The 23,552-nt window shown below is 45.3% G+C and overlaps 1 protein-coding gene across 11 annotated transcripts in view; it reads right to left on the reverse strand.

Moving 5' to 3' along the window:
• ANK3 (ankyrin 3) overlaps positions 1 to 23,552 on the reverse strand; it is a 716,972-nt gene that overhangs the window by 179,583 nt on the left and 513,837 nt on the right. For 10 of the 11 annotated variants that reach the window (XM_088450469.1, XM_088450461.1, XM_088450460.1 and 7 more), the window contains 2 exons: positions 18,233 to 18,331; positions 1,521 to 1,619 (listed from right to left, as the gene is read on the reverse strand). In XM_088450469.1, coding sequence (XP_088306595.1) covers positions 1,521 to 1,619; positions 18,233 to 18,331 — 198 coding nt within the window. Of the gene's footprint in view, positions 1 to 1,520; positions 1,620 to 18,232; positions 18,332 to 23,109; positions 23,134 to 23,552 lie in introns of all 11 variants that reach the window. The other variant, XM_088450457.1, reaches the window with a different exon arrangement.

The following is a 23,552-nucleotide window of genomic DNA, read 5'->3' on the forward strand; positions in this document are numbered from 1 at the left end:
GTATTTTTTGTCTGCTCCATAAATTATGGTTACTTTACTTATGTGAAAAAAAATAATGTGAGAAAGAATATTTTGTATTTGGTGACAATCTTGCATGTTTGGCTTGTGTGGTGTTTCTGGCTCTGCTACCAAAGACAATTCTGTATTGAGTATGTTAAATTACACTAATTTGCAGTGATTTCCATCTCTGATTTTTCTCCTATGCTCCCATATATTATGAAGTACTAGACTATAATCAATATCATCAACCACCAGGTCACATCAACTGATCAATATCCTTTCAGTGATAATTAAGGTACTATTCCTACATCTTTGCTCCCCTCTCCCATTGTCTCATGCAGAAAAGTTCTCATGTAATAATCAAACTGTTCAATATTATTTCTTATCCACTAAACTATAGTAATATTATATCACCTTGTTTCTTTAGTTTTTGGTTGCCTCTCATCTATTAAACTAATCATATCAATAGTGCTTAAACTTTCCTATTAATCAGTATTTTTGTTAACAATTTGATGGGCTCTGTATTACCTGAGTTTTTGTTCAGTTTATGTTCTCCCAACCTGGATGGGTACAAGATGTCTGCACTCGAGATCCCTGCAGTCAAAATCCAGACGCCGGGATCCCGACAGGGTTAGGATACAGACACCTGTCGGTAGGTATCCTAACCCTCACCCTCTCCCTAACAAAACCCTCCCCGATGCCTGAACCTAGCCTCCTCCCCTAGTGACTAAACTAATCTCCCCCTCCCCTCACCATAAACCTAACCCTCCCCCCTTAGTGCCTAACCCTAACTGTCCCCCTAGTACCTAACCCGTAACCCTAACCCGCTACTTACCGTCGGAATGCCGACGCTGGGATTCTGACAGGTGTCGGGATTCCAGCAACGGTTTTCTAAGCGCCGGCTTCCCATATGCCAGGATACTGAACGTATCCCCTCCCAACCACCCCCAATGACATGATGAGCGAGGCAGTGATAGGTATAAACAGTCCAAAGCTCACAAGACTCAGACATCTGAATATTGTCTTACTGTCAAATCAGAGAAGTGCAGGTCATTTTGAGTCAGTCCGGGGATCAACTCAAATATGTAAATTGGGATGTATCAGATTGACCTGCATATAAACTGTGCTTGTCTATCTAGGACACTTAGAGAACAAAGCTACCTATATAATAACTGGCAGGGCCGTAGCTAGGGTAGTGCGGCCGGTGCCATCGCACAGGGTACCACAGATCAGGGGGAGCTGTTTGGGCCTGTCAAATTCCTGTTTATTAGCATTCTTGCTTGTAGCTTCCTCTTATTTCATCCCCAGCATCTCCTGGCCTCCCCTATCTCTTCCCTGGCCCTTCCCCATGAAGCCATGGCCCTTTTTTTGGTGTATTATGTCCCTTTGAAAAATGAGAGGAGCGCCAATGCTCTTTCTGGCACAGGGCACCAAAAAGTCTAGTTACGGCTCTGATAACTGGCATCACCCTAAACGTCCAGCTTACTCCAAGTGATTCACTATGTCCCATGCCTGCTTACCCTTGTTTTGGCATCAATTTTGGATCCTCGATCAAGCAAAAGCTTCACCATGTTCCCATTGCCTCTCTTAGAGGCCACGTGCAAGGGAGTGATGTCGTTCTGTTAAAGACAAGAGTATAGAATAAGTTCATGTTTACATCAAGAACTAAGGGAAATCCAGCCATTACGTGATGGAACACCAATAATCACAGCCTGCAATCTGATATATCTGCTTTGCATAAATGTACACATTTCACTCATACTGTATATTTATTAAATGGGATTATAACTATTACTACACAGTAAGGGGGGCAATTTATAAAGCAGTGGTTAACCAAATCTCCAACAAATCACTTTGTACAATGTGACAAGAGGGTAACCTTAATGTTTCACACTTGTGTTAAAAACATCAGAGTGGCATTAAGGTTACTTGTGTGCCCAGTGAGGAGGAGAATCACCGGAGAAGAGTCACCAGTTCCTGATCTCTCTACGGCAGGCTGCAGCTCACATTCCTGTCACCTTCTGATATACTGTGGTTCATTCAGACAACATCAGGCATTGAGGAGGGCTGCAGCTCACACTCCTGTCCCCTTCTGATACACTGTAGGTAATTCACACAACATCAGGCATTGAGCAGGGCTGCACCTCACACTCCTGTCCCCTTCTGATACACTGTGGTTCATTCAGACAACATCAGGCATTGAGGAGGGCTGCAGCTCACACTCCTGTCCCCTTCTGATACACTGTAGGTAATTCACACAACATAAGGCATTGAGGAGGGCTGCAGCTCACACTCCTGTCCCCTTCTGATAAACTGTAGGTCATTCACACAACACCAGGCATTGAGGAGGGCTGCAGCTCACACTCCTGTCCCCTTCTGATATACTGTAGGTCATTCACACAACATCAGGCATTAAGGGGGGCTGCAGCTCACATTCCTGTCACCTTCTGATACACTGTAGGTCATTCACACAACATCAGGCATTGAGGAGGGCTGCAGCTCACATTCCTGTCACCTTCTGATATACTGTAGGTCATTCACACAACACCAGGCATTGAGGAGGGCTGCAGCTCACATTCCTGTCCCCTTCTGATACACTGTAGGTAATTCACACAACATCAGGCATTGAGGAGGGCTGCAGCTCACACTCCTCTCCCCTTCTGATACACTGTAGGTAATTCACACAACACCAGGCATTGAGGAGGGCTGCAGCTCACACTCCTGTCCCCTTCTGATACACTGTAGGTCATTCACACAACATCAGGCATTGAGGAGGGCTGCAGCTCACATTCCTGTCACCTTCTGATATACTGTAGGTCATTCAGACAACATCAGGCATTGAGTAGGGCTGCAGCTCACACTCCTGTCCCCTTCTGATATACTGTAGGTCATTCACACAACACCAGGCATTGAGGAGGGCTGCAGCTCACACTCCTGTTCCCTTCTGATATACTGTAGGTCATTCACACAACATCAGGCATTGAGGAGGGCTGCAGCTCACACTCCTGTTCCCTTCTGATATACTGTAGGTCATTCACACAACATCAGGCATTGAGGAGGGCTGCAGCTCACACTCCTGACATCTGATATACTGTAGGTCATTCACACAACATCAGGCATTGAGGAGGGCTGCAGCTCACACTCCTCTCCCCTTCTGATACACTGTAGGTAATTCACACAACACCAGGCATTGAGGAGGGCTGCAGCTCACACTCCTGTCCCCTTCTGATACACTGTAGGTCATTCACACAACATCAGGCATTGAGGAGGGCTGCAGCTCACATTCCTGTCACCTTCTGATATACTGTAGGTCATTCACACAACATCAGGCATTGAGGAGGGCTGCAGCTCACACTCCTGTCCCCTTCTGATATACTGTAGGTCATTCACACAACACCAGGCATTGAGGAGGGCTGCAGCTCACACTCCTGTTCCCTTCTGATATACTGTAGGTCATTCACACAACATCAGGCATTGAGGAGGGCTGCAGCTCACACTCCTGACATCTGATATACTGTAGGTCATTCACACAACATCAGGCATTGAGGGGGGCTGCAGCTCACATTCCTGTCACCTTCTGATATACTGTAGGTCCTTCACACAACATCAGGCATTGAGGGGGGCTGCAGCTCACATTCCTGTCACCTTCTGATATACTGTAGGTCATTCACACAACATCAGGCATTGAGAAGGGCTACAGCTCACATTCCTGTCCCCTTCTGATATACTGTAGGTCATTCACACAACACCAGGCATTGAGGAGGGCTGCAGCTCACACTCCTGTCACCTTCTGATACACTGTAGGTAATTCACACAACATCAGGCATTGAGCAGGGCTGCAGCTCACACTCCTGTCCCCTTCTGATACACTGTAGGTCATTCACACAACATCAGGCATTGAGGAGGGCTACAGCTCACATTCCTGTCCCCTTCTGATATACTGTAGGTCATTTACAAACATCAGGCATTGAGGAGGGCTGGAGATCACATGGGGGAAAGGGGGTCAAACCTTGATAAATTGCAATGGTACAACATACTGTGTTGCTGCGTTAAGTGAGGATTCAGAATGTAAATCACTGCAGGTCTGTGGCCCATCATGATAAGAAGACCCCCTAAGTCCTTTAAGCGGTTGCAATAGAAATACACCGATAACATTCTCTTGCGTCTCTCTTCTTTGAATAAAATACCTTTTCATCAATGTTTAATACCGGCACACTAAACCGCAGTGCAGAATACGGTTGTACATTTTCCTTCAGGTGCATTACTCTCGCTCTACTTATCGTATAGTGTACATTGTTCTCACCCAGTCTGACCCAGAGCTTGGAACCTTGCCTCTCTACTAAGCCATGTTATCTTTTCATCTTGTGATACTTATAATTGTGTCATTAATACCTCAGATTAGGTACCTTGCCAGGATCAAAGAGCTGCAATTAGTTTGGAAAGAAAAAGCAGTGTCTCCTTTAATTAAGATCCAATTACATACCAGCCATCCATGACAGATCCGCCCTGTGCAATTGTCCAGGAGAATTTGTTTAGCACTCTATTTGTTAGTAAGTCAGTTTATCTATGTGTACAGTACACAACACATATGGGAAACAGGTTTTCCTTTAAGTTTCCATATATTAAGTATAATGAGGTCAAAAGTCAAGTCTCAGATTAGGAGTGTATAATTAGGTAGGAATTAAAATAAAGAACAGAGTGGTTCTCCAGATTGGATTTCTATATGTCTATGGATGATTTTATGTTGTCTGAAGCTACTAGATATAGAGAATTCAGTGACATATGGGGACCTTGGTTTCTCTTCAAAGATTCTCCCTCCTATTCAGGACATATCGGTGGGACTTGTGGACTCGCCTCATTTCTTAATTGTTTTTTAAGATAATATCTCAGGTGGTTCCCTTCTCATTCCCCCCCCCTCCCCTCTTTCTCACTTCGTGCCCTCAGTTTATATTCTGTTCCGGACTTTATATTGTATTTTTGATTTGTTTTATTTTATTTGCGATATATTTTATGTTGTATGATATTTTGATTTTGTGAAATACTGTGAATGTGTTTTTTCATTTTTTTGGATTTAAATAAAAAAACTTTTAATGCAAAAAATAAATAAAAGAACAGAGTAGGGATTTGTAGCGGCAAATGCTTAAAGTCGCAGATATGTGACCAACAAAAGGCGCAGACACGGACGTGGTTGCATTCAATTCAGAATCAGACCCTGATTGTATAAAGACCATGAAGGTTGTATACTTTTGTATCAACAAGTCTCTTTAAGTTGAAGTACTAACACAAGAGATCCGGACCCCACCGGCACCACTGCATACAGATTCTCTATACTGTCAGGTACCTTTTGCTCTCTCTGGCTGCTCTTATTTGCCCTATTCCACTTGTGATTCCTGCAGTCGCAACAGGTTTCACTGTGGATAACAGGTTAAAAGCAGTTACTCACTGAACCATGTGATTCGCTCGCTGGGTGTTCACTGTTTCCCCAACCCCCAGCAGCAGCTATCACCACACTTGGGAACAAGACTCTCATTCTCCATTACTATGCAGGATTAAGAGTGTGATTTATGCTGACAATTAATACTTCATTGCACATAATCATTGGTTGCTTTGTCAAGGTATGAAACAGACTAAATTTAATGGACTTGATTAACCACGTAATCAGATGTACTAATACTTACTGCTTCTCAGGTGTATACAGGTATGGGATCCTATACAGGGATCACATTGAATGCATTTGATTAACCACTTGTTTATGTGCAGAGGTACTTTATGTTCCCCAGGGGGATATTGGATCTCTATGGAAAAGGATTGACCCTTTGTATATTGAATATCAATCCTACCTTCAGATGTCTCTGGATTTAGGGATGAGTCTACCTCATCTCTCCTCTAAGGGAACCAATTTGGGCAGTGTGTCAACTGATGATGACTGTTACTGAATTGTTTCCAAATGCAAATAATACTGAGATTTATGTTATATGCTGCTTTGTTTATGGGGAACAGTTCCTGGCAAAAGATTAAAATATTGTTGTGGTGCCGTATTTTTAATACACTCCTCTTTTATATTAGCTCTATATCTTTCGCCACATTTGTTGCAAACCATTTAGGGGGTTGTGGATCCCACACAATACCACCTAATTAGCATCTCTCTATTCTGATTTTCCCCACTCTAGGATAGTTTTATTCTTCCATTAGGACTATTCAATTAGCCCGTTAAGTTAATGGGTTCTAACTGAATGCCAGACCCTATTTAATTTGCCCTCTTATCGAGGATTTCTTGTCTATTTATGGAATGTTTCTCGTTCTCTTTTAGATAATTATTTTTAATGTATACTATTAATAGGTTATTTTTACTTTACTACTATTTGCATATACCTTGAGTGTCCCTCCATAGAGTACTTTGCCTTCTCCTGGCTTATTTCTGATAGTAATTGCTGAATTTCAATGCTGCAGAAATCACTGCTCAAACTACTTCCTGCCATCCCGATAGAGTGTCTGGGACGGGTGCAGTTCCGAACCTACAATCAGGCACAGATTTAAGGAAAGAGTCCACACTGAGCAGTGCAGGAGGGGCTGGTATACTGTAAATGACCGCTATAGTGGTGAGCAAAGAGGTTTTGCGAGTGCTACAGTACCTAAAATGGAAAAGCACTGGAAAAACAATTTTGGGACGCAGCGCCCAGGGCTACAAAATCTATATAATTTGGGTCAAATTCTGAAATGTAGTGTTTTGTAAAGGTTTTACTTTTATGCTTAATGACAGCAGGTCATGTACAAGGTTACTGCCTGTTCCTACCAAAAATAATGTGTTCTGGGTTTATCAGACATCTCATAAATGGGCAATTACCTCAATCAGCTTACTTAAGTGCAGTATTATTGTGGTGTTTTATATATATATATATAATCCGAACTCCACGTGCAAACTCGAACCTATCCGAGCCTGCACATCCCTAATATATATATATATATATATATATATATATATATATATATATACATACACACTCACTCATGTTACATCCGGTGATATAAATTTCCATGTCTGTGTGCTTTATGTTGCAAAATATAAATCTTCATTCTGTACATTTAAATGTGAAAATGTTGGAATATGCACTTATACTGGCTTTGGTTGTCAATTTAAAATGGATTTTTAAGTAAACTCTTATTATTAGTATTACATGTTTTCATTAAATCATTTTTGTTTTCCTTTTGGTCATGCCTTAATTACACAGATTTCCCAACTGCTAACACTTCTTGCAGATAATAATCAGCATAAAGTGGTGTTATGGCTCAGTGCCCCCAGCAACCAGTGCTTAGCGTAGCTATTGTCTCCAAAGCATAGCAATAACAGCTTTTCAATTAGGGAAATGTTTTTAAGAGACAGAAACAAAGCTATGTATTGTCATCTTCTTTTAGTATAATGAGTTTTAAGTTAGGCAGAAATGCAATGGGTGATGGGTTCAGAGAGTGTAGGTAATTTTCATTGTAATTTCCTGTTTTTATTACATATTATATATGCCATTAGGGTCTCACTCAGAGCTGGATGTAAGTACAATTGGCGACACGTACAAATACACATTTCCGCACTCTGCAAGTGTACCATCGTACAACATAAGAGTTTAGGGTATAGTTGGCTTGTGGCCCATTACGTATGGAGAGACAGAACTGGGTGGGCAATAACAACTTTAGTACAAGAGGGGTGTGTACACACAGGGTAGCATACCCCTTGGAGGTGCGTCTTATTTATTGCATCTGCAAACACACGTCACAGGCGGTATATACTGAGCCGCTCTTTGGACTGGTACAAAGTTATAGATGCGTCGATGATGAGGACACCAGCAGCAGCACTTATCTAGCTGTGTCTGATTGGTTGTTTGGGTATCATCCTCTCCAGGTGAAAGAACATTATGCAGTAGCATTGTGGCTTTACTATGGTAAGTTGCTGCCATCTATTAGCAGGTACTTGTCATTTCCAGTTTGAGTACTACATGAAAGACGATTCCCTTTGGATTTACAAAGTGGTAATGAAAGGATGTGGGGGCGCTTTTTAATGACATTTTATACATGAAAATGTAACAATTGCAATTATTAATTTATGCTGTAAATAAAATGGTTTTGCGTGTGATAGATACTAGAACTGAACAGTAAAGTTATTACATTACCTACTGTACTAGAACAATTTTATACCAGGACTTCCCAATATAGCCATCCACATGTATCATTTTATTTACCAAAATGAAAGTGATTCTGTTGATGTGCCTCAGTGAAGTCACTGGTTCCGTGTTCATTTTATAGGCTCAATACTGGCTCATATTACAATAAGTGATGGATCCACTGTAACATAATCTGGGGACCTCAATAATAATGTAAATCAGGGGTGTAACTATAGTGAGTGCAGGTGGTGCAATTGTCATGGGGACCCGAGACTTAGGGTGCCCACCTCCACTGCACCTAGCTCACATTGGCACCAAACGATGCAGTAAGATGACAATTAAATTCAGTATACACGATACCTGTGTGTTCCATACAAGGTATTAAACAGACTAGATTGTGATGAGTAGTTTGTAGACTGTCCATTTCTACCAGTTTGCGACCTTGCAGTGGGAATTGGTGGATTCTTTGGCTTAATGTGAATTGGGAGCACTACAATATAGCATAAAGTGAATGGGGGCACTACAATGTAGCACAAAGTGAACTGGGGGCATTGTGTGGCATTATGGAAACTGAAGGCACTGTGTGGCATTATGGAAACTGGAGGCACTGTGTGACATTATGGAAACTGGAGGCACACCAATGTGGCATAATGTTAACTGTGGGCACTGTATCTCAATAGCAACCAGCTTTGATCCAATCGGCAGTGTCAGTGCTAACACATGCAAACACCACTATCTGGTGATGATCCTTGATTCTGCTTGTTTGTGACCTGCATTCACAAAGATTTCTATATGGCAAAAGCTTTGAGCGCGTGGCAGGGCTGAATCATACATTCATAAGGCAATGGATGGATATTGGTAGGACATTCTGCCTGATAAACTATGCTGCAGAATGATCATATCTACTTGTGTGTGTGCCAAGCTTAGTGGTTAGATTTATATGCATTGAAAGGAGTAAGGGAGGGTGGCTGAGAAGCAATGACAAGGCTGTGCACAGGTAGCATATTTAAGGTGAGACATATTGCTCTAGAGCAAGGTTGGGCAATAAACGGCCCCCTAGCTGATGTTGAACTACAAATCCCAGCATGTCTTGAAACAGTTTTAGCATGGCCAAATATCAAAACTGTGGCAGGGCATGCTGGGATGTGTAGTTCTACAACAGCTGGGGAGCCGCTTATTGTCCACTCCTACTCTAGAGAATCTTGACCTTGTTGTAGATATACCTTTACAATTATGATATATTTTCTTTCAAAGTGCACATAGCTCACATGCAAACACTTATGTTAGTGTGAAGTGTCGGAAGGGTAGAGTACCATTTCAGTTGCTGCTCCGACAGTAAAGCGGTCAGGCCTAGCCTTAAGTTTATTGTAGTTCCTTTGGCCAATGGGACACAGATTATAATGGCAGCTGGTATTTGGAACAATTATGAGGTTATTTTGATGATTCAGAATGAATTATGTTCTGTCAAGAATAATAAATGGAGTATAAAGTCTGCCAGACACGCACTTCCACTCACCTTTATGTAATGTAGCCCAAAAGCCTGTGTATGCACCTTTATCTATGTGCAATTACTGCATTGTGCCCGTGAGTTCCTCTGGTCTCCTGGGCTGCACTGAAGCCTACAAATACTGCTGTATTTAGTATACTGTACAACTACCGTAAGCTTACACTATTTCCAAGCATCAGCCACAATGAAGCCTGTAAAAAGACAGATCAGATCCTGGTATGTTTGTATTACATGCTGCTGTGCAGCTGTTGTTGCTGCTACACATAAATTATTTTAATTAAGGAATGATTTCTCAAATTGAATACAAGATCCAACTACCCCACTCTCTGCAGGACAGTCCAGTACCCCCCTCCCCCAAAGTACTATTAAGAGGGACGGCCAGTGGCCGGATTTAAGAGGGATTGGCCACTGTCACTATAATGTGGACATTCCCCCAGTGTGCAGCAGCCACACTCCAATCCTTCTAAGCTCCAAAATGATGGGAGGTATGATTTGTGCTTTCACTCTATAAAGATACCGGCATGGAGCTTACAGTAACATTAATATTGATATCTACTTATACAGCATAGTTCTGGGCTCTGATAGGTCTCCATTGTGAAATAATATGAGATATGGTAAGAACTTACCCTTGTTATCTCTATTTCTACGAAGTCCATAGGGTTCCACAGGATACCTTGGGGTATAGGTGTGACGTCAGTCGCAGGGCACCAAAGAGTTAAGCTTTCAGCCTCCCAGGATGCACTAGGTCCCCCTCCTATACCCCGCCCCCGGGCCAAGGCACCTCAGTTAGTTACCAAGCCATAGGCCGGAGGAGGAGAAGGAAGAGAGAGAACAAAGATCTGGACACATACAAGAATCACATTCTCACCAGAGGGAGACGGAAAACCGGTGACCAGAGCAAAGCCCATCTGCAGCACAGGTGCGACAGGGCGGGAGTCCTGTGGAACCCTATGGACTTCGTAGAAATAGAGATAACAAGGGTAAGTTCTTACCATATCTCATATTTTCTACTTCAGGATCCATAGGGTATCCACAGGATACCTTGGGGATGTCCCAAAGCAGTATCCTTTAAGGGTGGGGACGCTCCTGTGCAGAAAGGAGAATCCGCCGCCCGAAGGAAGCATCCTGAGAGGCGAAGGTGTCAAACCTGTAATACCTCACGAAGGTATGGACAGAAGACCACGTAGCAGCCTTGCAGATCTGTTTTAACTGCCGAGGCACCACGTCGAGCTGCCCACGAAGGACCCACAGACCTAGTGGAATGAGCCTTCAGAGAAGGAGGGACCGGTAGGCCTTCATGAAGATAAGCTTCAGAAATAGCCATACGGATCCAGGCTGCCAAAGTTTGCTTTGAAGCAGGCCAACCCTTTTTACAGAAGTCATAGAGGACAACAAAGCGTCCGACTTCCTAAACAAAGAAGTGCGGTCAACATAAGTCCTTAAGGCCCGCACAACATCCAAAGAGGCCTCACCCACGGAAAGACCCGGTGAGTTAAAGGCTGGAACAACTATTTCCTCGTTAACATGAAACTGGGAAACAACTTTGGGAAGAAACTCGGGCCGAGTGCGGAGCACTGCCCTGTTCCCATGAAAAACCAAGAAAGGGGGTCTACAAGAAAGAGCCCCTAACTCAGAAACACGTCTGGCTGAAGCAACGGCCAGAAGGAAAACAGTCTTAGCTGTTAGCCATTTAATATCCACTGAGCCCAGTGGTTCAAACGGCGGTCCTTGGAGAGCCCTCAGGACCACAGCCAAATCCCAAGGCGCCACAGGTGGAACAAAGGGCGGCTGAATACGGAGAACACCTTGCATAAAGGTGCGCACATCCGGGATTGTAGCAATCCTACGGTGAAACCAGACAGATAGGGCCGAAACCTGTACCTTCAAAGAAGCAAGGCGAAGCCCATGATCTAGTCCCGCTTGCAGGAAGGCGAGAATCCGAGACAGACGAAACTCCCGCGGTGCATAACCTCTCGGTCGACACCACTGGAAGAACGTATGCCACACGCGATGGTATATCCTCGCGGAAGACGGTTTCCGAGCTCGTAACATGGTACGCACCACAGAGCTGGAAAACCCCCAGGACCTCAGCATGGCCGTCTCAACAGCCACGCCGCCAAAGACAGCCGAGTCAGGTCCGGGTGAAGACAAGGACCCTGAGACAGAAGGTCCGGTCGTAGCGGCAACCGCAGAGGACTGTCCACGGACAGACCCTGAAGGTCTGAGAACCAGTGCCGTCTGGGCCACGCGGGAGCTATCAACAGGAGCGTCCCTCCTTCCTGTTTGAATTTCCGGATTACCCGTGGAAGAAGGGAGACCGGAGGGAACAGGTATGCGAACCTGAACGTCCACCGGACGGACAGAGCATCCACCAGAGACGCCTCTTCGTCTCTTGTGCGAGACCCGTACACCGGCAACTTGTTGTTGTGCCGGGACGCCATGAGGTCGATTTCTGGAAGACCCCACCTGTCCACCAGTAGTTGAAAAACGTCCGGGTGCAGGGACCATTCCCCTGGATGAACGTCCTGGCGACTTAGAAAGTCCGCCTCCCAATTTAGCACTCCCGGGATGAAGACCGCTGATATGGCCGGAAGATTGCGCTCCGCCCAAACCAGGATCCGAGAGACCTCTACGAGAGCCGCCCGACTGCGAGTTCCTCCTTGCCTGTTTATGTAGGCCACGGTGGTAGCATTGTCCGACTGGACCTGCACCGGGTGACCCTGGAGAAACCGCTGTGCCTGCAGGAGAGCATTGAAGACCGCACGGAGTTCCAAGATATTTATTGGAAGCTCCGCTTCTGTCGGTGTCCACCTGCCCTGGAACAAGTGTGGACCCGAAACTGCTCCCCAGCCCCGAAGACTGGCGTCCGTTGTCAACAGGACCCAATTTGGAACCCAGAACGGACGTGCCTTGTTGAGGTGGGTCGTCTTTAACCACCACGCAAGGGACAGGCGAACCTCCGGGGTGAGCACAATCGTCTGGAACTTCAGAGACTGAGGCAGCCCGTTCCACTTGGACAGGATCAGGTGCTGCAGAGGTCTGGAGTGAAACTGGGCGTATTCCACCATGTCGAACACCGACACCATGGAGCCCAGTAACCTCATCGCCGAGTGTAAGGACACCCGGCGGCTGTGCAGACAACTGCGCACCCTTGACTGTAAAGCAGAGATCTTGTCCTCCGTCACGAAGATCCTTTGCTGTCCCGAGTCCAATAAGGCTCCAAGATGCAGAATCCTCCGAGACGGGATTAGAGTGGACTTCTGCCAGTTGATTAGCCAGCCGTGCCGTTGCAGCAGTGCAATGGTCAGGTCCAAGTGGTGTAACAGGAGCTCTGGAGATCCTGCCACCAATAACAGGTCGTCCAAGTACGGCAACATGCGGACTCCTTGCAGCCGCAGAGAAGCCGCCATGACCGCCATAGCGTCCTGTATGTCCAATGACACCATGTAGTCCCCAGGTTCCAGCGCCAGAATGATGGACCGTAGGGTCTCCATCCGAAACTTCGGGACCCGCAAAGACTTGTTGAGTGCTTTGAGGTTGAGAATCGGACGATATGACCCATTGGGTTTCTGTACCAAAAATAGATTTGAATAGAAACCCTGGCCCCTCTGGGAGAATGGAACAGGCACTATAACTCCAGCCTGGAGCATAGTGTGCAATACCTTCCGCAGCTCCGTAGCCTTGTTCCGGTCTGATGGTAGACCCGTGGTGAAGAATCGAGCCGGGGGTCTGTGCCGGAAGGAGAGGGCGTACCCGTGAGAGACCACCTCCAGAACCCAAGTGTCTGTCGTAGTGAACGACCAACACCGGGAGAACTGCAGCAGGCGGCCTCCCACCCTGGGATCCCCCAAGGGGAGACCCGGACCGTCAGGCCGCAGGCTTGTCATCTGGCTTGGGGGCCGGACGTCTGGTACTCCATGCCTGTTTCCGGGGCTTGACCGATTTCTTAGGGCCAGCCTGTCGAGGAAACGACTGTGGTTTGGGCCTGCCCTGGGCCCTAGATGACCGAAAGGACGATGGTCCAGAACCAGAAGGAGCAGCGGCCGACGGGAGACATGCAGATTTGGCTGCCGCCAGCGTGGCCACAATCTTATCCAGATCCGGACCGAAGAGAACTTCTCCGGTAAACGGCAACGCTTCCAGACCTTTCTTGGATCTGCGTCCGCCTTCCAGGATCGCAGCCACAAGGTGCGACGAGCAGCTACCGCTGCTGAAGAAATTCTAGACACCAGAGTACTAATGTCTAGAGCCGCCTCGTTGATGTAGGTGGCCGAATCACGGAGATTGCCAATCAACTCCGCCTGTTCGGCCGGACAGTCGGATTCAAAAGAAGCCTCTAATGAATCCGCCCAGCGCTCCATCGCTCTGGCAACCCAGCAAATGGCCATAGCCGGCCGTGCTGCCCCCCCTGCAAGGGAATAAGCGGACTTCAGGCAGATTTCTACCTTGCGGTCCGTAGCATCCTTAAGGGAGGACATGGATGGCATCGGCAATGTGGCACTACGGACAAGACGGGTCACGTGAGAATCCACCTGTGGAGGGGATTCACACTTAGCAAAATAATTATCCGCGAACGGATAAGCCACCGCCAGGCGTCTCTGCGGCTGGTATCTTTTGCCAGGTTGTTTCCACGCCTCCTCTAAATGGTCCACCAACTGACCCGAAAGAGGAAAGACTGTGGCATCGCCCTTCACATCTTTGAAAAAGGCATACTTAGATTTAGCCGCTGGGGGAACTTCGTCCTCAATCACCAAGGCTGTGCGGACCGCCCGAATAAGTCCAGGAATATATACTTTGGACTTAGCATCAGCGTCCTTAGTATGGAAAGGTTCCTGATCGTAAGGATCCAGAATCTCCCCATCATCAGACGTCCCTTCGTCATCCTCATAAGGAGCGGTCAGAGACGCCACCGGCCTTTTATGAGGCCGCATCACAGACTCCCCTTGCAACACATCCGACAAGTGCTGTACAGAACTCGTCAGGGAGTTAACCCACGCTGGCTCCTGAGAACCCGGGAGCGGGGAAATAGGGAGACTGTGGGGTACCACCAATTGTCGTGGGAACCCCTGCATGGGTGACGACACCACAGACTGCTGGGACAAACCCATCGGAGTAAACGCGGGCTGCGGAGCTAACTGGCCCACTAAAGCTGTTAACGCCTGAGCGAAACAAGCCCAGGGCGGCTCCTGTACCGGTGCTGTAACCGTAATAGGCCGCGCCATGGACAAACACTGCCGGCAAAGGCCCTCCGCGCTACCCTCCCCCTCCGCTAACGGTACTTTGCACGTGGTACACTGTAGCCGGAGGGGAAAATCACTTTCAGACATTATGGCACCACGTATGTGACCTCTCTCACAAATTAAGTATTAAATAGGCGAGAGACCACCCTGCAGCACCGCACCGCAAGGGCTTTAGCAGAAAGAACAGGGACAGTAATAAAGCTGACAGTTTAGAGAAGAAAAGTTACAGGCAGCGCTAGCACAGTCACATACAATGCAGAGAAATAACAATTCCTGCACTAACAGCGCTGATCACTCAACTACACAGACACAGGGCCTGGTAGGACACAGCGCTGCATACACAGACCTCAGCCACAGCGGAGGAGAGGTATGCGGGGGGACCCAGACCACGATGCTTCCTTCCAGACTTCCAGCAGCGTTCACCATGCGTTGCAGAGAAGATGGCCGCCGAGGAGCAGAGAGAAGCTGGCCTGGGGGAGGAGCGCTGACACAGGACCAGTCAGCACAGTGCAGAGAGGGCTGTGTGCAGCGGGGGAAGCGCCGGCTGTGAGACAGGGAAGGCGCGCTCCCCTGGCATGCATTTAACCCCTGGGACGCCGCAGCGCTACCGCTCTGCTGCGGTCCGCTGTCCCAGGGGGTAGTGGAAGCGCAGGTTGGTCGCCTGGCTCCACGCTGCAGCCAGTCCCCAGGGAGCCCCCTGCCTGGGGACTTAGGACCATGTGATCAGCGGGGACCCACCGCGGGACCCCGCTGCTTACCTCTGTCCCCCTTGAATCCGGCCATGGTCCGGAGCATCTGGGGTCACCGCTAGCTGTGACCCCAGACGCCCACCAGCATCCCCGGATCAGTACCGGCGTTCTGGTACCGGCGGGGTGTAGGGAAGACAGCATGGACGTCAGGACTGACTGTCCATGCTGTTCATCCAGATGTGCAGCCACAGCTGCATGAAGAAAAAGCTTCAGGGGCTCTTCTAGCCCCCACTCCAACAGGTGCACCCGACTCCGGCCGGGCACCAAACTAAACTGAGGTGCCTTGGCCCGGGGGCGGGGTATAGGAGGGGGACCTAGTGCATCCTGGGAGGCTGAAAGCTTAACTCTTTGGTGCCCTGCGACTGACGTCACACCTATACCCCAAGGTATCCTGTGGATACCCTATGGACCCTGAAGTAGAAAAAACCTCTATTTTGATTAATCAGCAAAGATGCATTAAGTAGAGAGGTCTAATTCATGTGTCAATCACTAATAGTGCTTCTATAGCATTACAGCAGCCATGTCCGAGTCAGGTAATCAATAGCGTTTCACATCTGCACAGGACTGTCATGTAAAACTTCCCATACGCTGACAGAACCGGAGATGTATGACATTGTTAACATCCGCTGTGTTTCTGAGTGCAAGCTACCATCTGTTTTCTAGCATATAGATTGTGACAAATCTAAGAGGTCCAGTTATCATTGGTGGATGACTGTAGTAACTATCATCATGTATTGCTGCATATTGCAGTGATACATGCTGATGTAACACCACTTTTTACCATGGTGACTGTCCCTGTAGTGCCCCACCCCCGCCCCACCTATATTGGTCCAGTGGCATATTCAGAATACAGCAGGAGCTGCAAGGACCTAGCACTGTGCCAGCCTCTGTGCTCTCTTCTGCATATGTGCCCATACTAGTTCCAGCAGCACCATCTCTCCGGTTATATATATAGAAAGGTGAAGCCGCTGGAACAGGAATGGCCATTCTACGCTGGGACCATTAAAACATCTCTGTGCCTTAAGCTGGGCACACACCTATACAATCGTCGGCCCAATTACCCAATTTTGTCCCAATCATTGTATACTGTAGGTGTGTTTGCTGCACCCATTCTGGAACATTAGCCGATAAACAGCTTAAAACGCTGTGCAACACTCGGCCTCTACCTCTATGTCTGTTGCCAGATTTATCACCGTTTCCAGCACTGACATTCCATATCATTTCATACATCACAACATTTCACATCCAGCAACTAGGACAAATGGTGCTATTACTCCTTGGGGTCAATTCTATTAGAAGCGAGTTTTCAAAAAGCATATTTGTTTCATGAAACTCACATACATGGCATGAATGTGTGCCCCCGAGAAATGCAAGATTCAATTAGAATTGCCAATTTGCGGTACTCGCTGTGAGGGTGCGCAACTTTTCTACAAAAAACAACCGGGAAGATCTGCATGAAAAAGAGGGGAAACCATCCAGCGTGCAAAATAAACACAAATTTCCTTTGGAAAATCAATGCGAGTTTGGAATTGAATTGCAATGAAATTCACAGTGCGAGTTCATCGTGAGAACAGATCACAGGACCCAACTCACATCTAATTGAATTGACCCCCTTAATCAGGGTATAACCAAGTCATAATGGGGGTGTAAACAAGCCTCCGGGAGCATGCCTAACTGCCCATTAGTCACCTTTCCTCCCCTCCAGACACCCAGTAAAAGTGAAAATAACAACGTTAAACCGGCAAGTAAACAGGGTAAGGGGGGTATTCATGAAATCTTGGAGAGAGATCAACTTGTGAGAGATCGACTTGTGAGAGATCGACTTGTGAGAGATCAACTTGTGAGAGATCAACTTGTGAGAGATCAACTTGTGAGAGATCAACTTGTGAGAGATCAACTTGTGAGAGATCAACTTGTGAGAGATCAACTTGTGAGAGATCAACTTGTGAGAGATCAACTTGTGAGAGATCAACTTGTGAGAGATCAACTTGTGAGAGATCAACTTGTGAGAGATCAACTTGTGAGAGATCAACTTGTGAGAGATCAACTTGTGAGAGATCAACTTGTGAGAGATCAACTTGTGAGAGATCAACTTGTGAGAGATCAACTTGTGAGAGATCAACTTGTGAGAGATCGGAGGGCTATGTACTAAGCCTTGGAAAGAGTACTTTATCTCTGTCAACATTCTCTATCTCCAAGGCTTAGTACATAGACCCCCAAAGTACCAACCGATCTGCTCCTGTCACATTACAGGCAGTGTTTGAAAAAAATGACAGTTAGGAGCCGATTGGTTGGTTACAATTTTCTCCCAAGCTTTCATGTATACCCCCTTAAGTTGGCTATGTATTAACTGATACTTTCACCTTGCCTGACTGCCGAATGGTAGAATTGCACCCAGTCCAAGCAACCAGACTAGACAGGGCTCACAACTTTATCCTATGGTAACACATTTGTAAGGGGCATTGTAAACTTATACTTTAGACTGTTTCTTTAATCAACAGCTGATAATCAATGATTAAACCATTATATTTTTCATGATGGTCTGGAAGAAAAATATTTTGAGAATTCCACTGATTCTTGACTTACTCTGGCGGTGAAATCCACAGCTGCACCCCGACTTATCAATAGGGTTGCCACATTAATGTTTCCATAATGTGCGGCTATGTGAAGGGGTGTAAAGCCACTCTGGAAAGACCAAAGAAAAGAAATGTGATGTTTATGGATTGGTTGAGATTTACAATATAAATAACAAAAGCAGTTTCAGAAGCCAGGGCATTAACATTCAAACAAAAGTTGACACAAAACATCCTGAGCATTAATTCTGATCAATATTACCATCTCCTGATATAGCTGAAAATTAACACGATCAACGTCACTGACAACTTATTTTAGTTACGCACATACAGTATCGGTATAAGCACAGATATCTGTCTTACTTCAGGGAATCTACTACACTAAAAATCTGTATAGATAACTTTTAAATAACATAAAAGCTAACTACAGTATCAATGTACAGTTTTATAAGCTGTGCAAATCAAACAAACAATTTAATTTTGGAGTTTATATTGTTAGGATAAAAAAGTTTTTAATTTAGGTATTTTATGTATTTAACTATCCTGCTGTACCTGGTCTGGCATATAGCTTAGTCCAGTGGTTCCCAAACTGTGCGCCGTGGCACCCTGGGGTGCCTCGGGACACTTGCAGGGGTGCCTCAGGATGGTGGTCCAGCACCAAATCAAATTTTTTATAGTCAATGTGTGGGCAAACAAAAGTGCAAACTTGTCCACCATCACATAACTGAACCTAAGGATGACAGGTGAGGAGCACAATTTAATTCACTTTACTACTCCACTACATTTTTTTTCTAAATTTATCAATAACAAACTTAAACTTAGGGGTGCCGTGAAAACAATCCTGATACTCTAGGACACCGTGACTCAAAAAGTTTGGGAACCACTGGCTTAGTCCTTATACTGTAGACTGCTGGGATCAGGTTACAAGAAGGAGTTTCTATAGTCAATAAAGAGATTTAAGCTGGCCATACACACAGAGAGGTGGTGATGGTCAATTTCCACCAAATAAAACCAACATTGAACTTGTATTGCCACTCAGATGTCCATCAGTGTTTTGGAGCTGGCCATATAGGATGGAAAATCCAGTCAGCTGACAATACTTTGGTACATGTATGGCCAACAAGAACAAACATGTTGTATTTATCATATTCAATGTTTGGTGCAATTGCTTCCCGTAGAGTGGACAAAATAATGATGTATTGAGGAGCAGTCAGCCAAATTTAGAAGCAAGGAGGACCTTTAATGGAGCCAACGAAGATGTTGACTGATCTCACTCAATATAATTTCCAAATGTTAGGCAAAAGCCTTCATTCTTTAGGTATTGGCTCCCTAGCTTTAGGATTTGTCCAACCGTGACTTACTGTAATGACAAAATATGTGACAGGTTGTTGGAATTGGTGTGTGTATCATGACCAACACTAGTAGTCTGAGATAAGATGCATATAGCGACAAACAAAGGAGAAGTAGCCTAAAACTATACACATTTCTAAATAAAGTGTTTTAGATCTGGAAATAGACAATACAACGATCTGACTCATTCCTTTGTTTGCTCTCTGTACTATTAGTACATGCATTCTGAAAAGTTGTAATAAACAGAAAATAATTTTCAGAAATTGGGAAATACACTGATTTTCATATATCAATATATTTTTATTGTGTAATACCAGAAAGAGCATCTTGGAAAATGTATATGTCACTCGTTTCTTTTCATACACCAAGCCTTATTCTTATACCATATGGCCACACATACAGAGCAGGGACGTACAGTCAGGGGAGGCAGAACCTCCCCTGTCATAATGTTAAAATAAAAATAACAAAAAGAAGATATTTATAACACAGATTGTGTCATAAATATTTGCTTTGCATATTAGTCTACAGTTAATATCAGTTGGGATGCAGCGAAAGCACTGCCTCCCGCTGACAATAGAAATGCAGGGGAAGCAGGGGGTCGGGCCATGCCACGAGCTGTAAAAGCTCATTGAAAAAATAGGGCAAAGTGACACCTATAGAAATGCCTCAATTACATGGACGTGCTTTCAGCCCACATGAAAGCACGTCCCTGTCAGTCAGGCAGACGTGATTGGACAGCAGATCCATCACTGGTCAGCTGGCGTATGCGACGGGGACGCGGTGGAGGTGTGGGCGTTATCGGCGGCGGGACACATCGGCGATAGCTAGCATGGCGGCAGGTCTGGATCAGAGAGGATCCAGTCCCTGCCAGCCATTCTGCAGAGTTCGACAGCAGTTCCAATTTGAAAATTGGCGCCTCAGGTGCATTTTTGAAATTCAAGAAGGCCGTCGCGAGCCAATCAAACCTCGCCATGGCATCTCCATGTCCCCTCTGGCTGACTGGGCAGCGGCTGGCAGTCCGCCGGCGTAGAAAGACGACGAATGAATCCCTGGGAAGGCAGTGGCCTTTAAGCTCTTTTGCCTGGCCGCCACCTTCCCAGGGCTTCCCCCAAGGTGAAGATGCCATATAATAAAAAAATCAAGTGTCTTGTATTTATTTTAATGTTTTCTTTACAGGTGGACTACAGGTGCCAGCGGGCCCTTAATGTGCAGGCATGTAGACACTTGTGGTTCTCAAAGTGCCGGCATGCTAGCTTGCCTGTAATGAACAATATTATCATACCATTAACCCTGCACATGCTGGTTGTTGCTCGGGAGGGGGGCAACCAGGGTCTTAATGATAAATAGACCCCATTGTTATGTAACAAGCACCCAAGTGAGGACAATCTTCCACGTATGGAGATGGGAACTTCTCCCACCTATCATATAAGGCAGTGGTTCTCAGAGGTCATGTTTTGAGGATTTCTGTCTGTGGAAGCTAGGGGTGCTGAGAGTGGAAGGAGGCGGGTACTAATTACACAAGCACGGCCTAGTGGGAGGTCCACATCCGTCTCTCCCCCCTTCTCACCTCTCAATGGCAGCAGCCTTCCTCCCCATCCTAGCTTACACTGCTGTGTACTGGACTGTGGTGGGTCCAGAGAGGCAATTTCCTCTGCCAGCATGATGTGCGGGGGGAGGTGATCGCACTGATCGCCAGCCTTAAACCTCCCCCACGCTGGATCTGCCCCTGGCTGAGGGGCGCTCAGCCCCACACATACTGGTTTTTTTATTTTATTTTTTTTGTAGGTGATTTGGCCATACCTCTACTATTAGCCCTGCCCCCTACAGTACTTGGGCCCTGCCCCGCTCAAGCAGATGGGATAATTACTGATCCAGAGAATAGATCAATTCACCTGTGTATGATTAAAGAAACCCACAAAACATGACCTGTTGGTTGTACTTAAGGACTGGAGTTGAGAAAACCTGACAATTAACTTACCCATATAGTAGACCTAGTTATGCATTAAATTAGGGTAATTTAGTAATGCATTCAGATCATACTGAATGTAAAAGTTCTGTTGTGCCAGAATTCAGGTTTACAAACTATACGTGTATAGTTTTATGAAAATGTAACGCAGAATTCTCAACAAGCCAAAAAAAAACAAACATTTTATCCACTAGCAATGTGAAGGCTGAATGATAGCTGCTATAGTTTCACATTATGTATATGTAATATACAGTATGCCTACAGTATAAATCTAATCACAGGCTCCTGTGTGTAATCTAAGACTGACATTCTTTGTATAACTATAGCGAATTTAGAGTATCCCCTAGTGCGTAACCCTAATCCCAATACTTACCGTCGGGATGCTGGCACCGGCATTCTGACTGGTGTTGGGATTCCGGTGCCGGCATTCTGAGCACCGGCATCACGACGGCCAGGATTTAAACTACATCCCCACTCAACTTAACCATTTTTTTAATTTTCCTACAAATCTTAACAGTTTTTACTTCCTGATTAAACCAGTAATTTAACATAAAGCTTCCCTATAATAACTGTCGGTGGAAGCATTTTGGATATTAGCTAATGATCGAAAATTGACTCAGTTTACAGCAACATTAGCCTGTCTTATAAATTAATTCTGAAATATATACTATACAAAGGATACTGGGTAATCAGCAAAACAGTTGGCTATATTGACAAACTAGTCCCTTTGGAAACACAGTTCAGGGGGCAGCAAAGCAAGGTTTTTATTTTATTGACTTTTTCCTTTTCACTAATTAATCTTTACCAACATATTTGTTTCCAGTAAAAAAAAAAATAAATAAATAAAGTTGTGAAGCACAGTTACCAATTCAAGCTATATTCCCTTATGGCTAAGGCATAATATTTAATCCTCTATTAAATATTACCATATAAAGCAGGCATGAATTTATATATTCTCTAATGTTCCATGCTGAGGCTACAAAGCACCCTTGTAGATAGAGAACCCTGTGCTTTAAATGAAGACCAAGTGAATGTTTCAAAAGTCTCTGATCTATGGCTCAAAATCGTAGTCTGTCACTCAGTATCATTTTGAAGTCTAAACACATGCAAACAGCCTCCAATCCATCTCTCAAACAATGTTCCGATGAACTAGATGCAATTTGTAAATAGTCAGCAAACACTTTAGCCATGCTAGCCGTTAAGGTGCTTCATCAGTGAAGGTCTACGGAAGTCAAGATCGCCAGTTTGCTGACATCAGGTAAGTGCAAGTGTCATGCAGAGAAGCCTAAGGAAAAACAGTCTAGGAAGCAGTGTGTCAGGACTGTCTGCAGCTCTGGGTGAAGCCAATAAAACATTTACAGGGACGTCACAAACATTATGTGACATGCTGAGAATTTGTTGCTCTTTTACAATTCTTGGCCGCAGACAGCCCCGTTTACAGTATTGCCTCCCACAGCACATGCTACCTTAAGGACTAAAAGCAAATCAATACTACATAGGAGGCAACAGAACAAAAGATAAAGGGAATGCAGCACAGTGAGAGTATGAGCAAGTGGCTGTGTGTACATATATACCTCTGTTGTCCTATTCACCATCACCTATGATTACACATTGGGAAGCAAAAAGGGGGAGAAGAATGAATGGTTAGTCCACCACTGATGACATGGATGACAAAGGCTTCAGGATAATGACAACAGTGTGGGTCGTGGGGTGATCACAAGACAGCACAGACGGGGAATTAGACTTATGTTTAAGCAGGTGAAATGAAACATTATTTAGCTCTCAGCGGAAATCATTTTGGTGTGAAATGATACTATAGAAGACATATACATATTTATGTGTCCACATGTTATTAGAAAGATATTTGAATTAAACTGAAACCATAAATATATTGCTTTGTGAAAATGTATTCTTCTGGACCTTTCAGAAAATCAAAATATTTGGGGGTATATTTACTAAAGGTCGATTTTAGTCTGATGGAAAGGGTGCACAATTTATCAATAATCCATCGTTACCT

Source organism: Taudactylus pleione, unplaced genomic scaffold, assembly GCF_031769625.1.
Source record: "Taudactylus pleione unplaced genomic scaffold, aTauple2 ptg000518l, whole genome shotgun sequence".
NCBI lineage: Eukaryota > Metazoa > Chordata > Amphibia > Anura > Myobatrachidae > Taudactylus > Taudactylus pleione.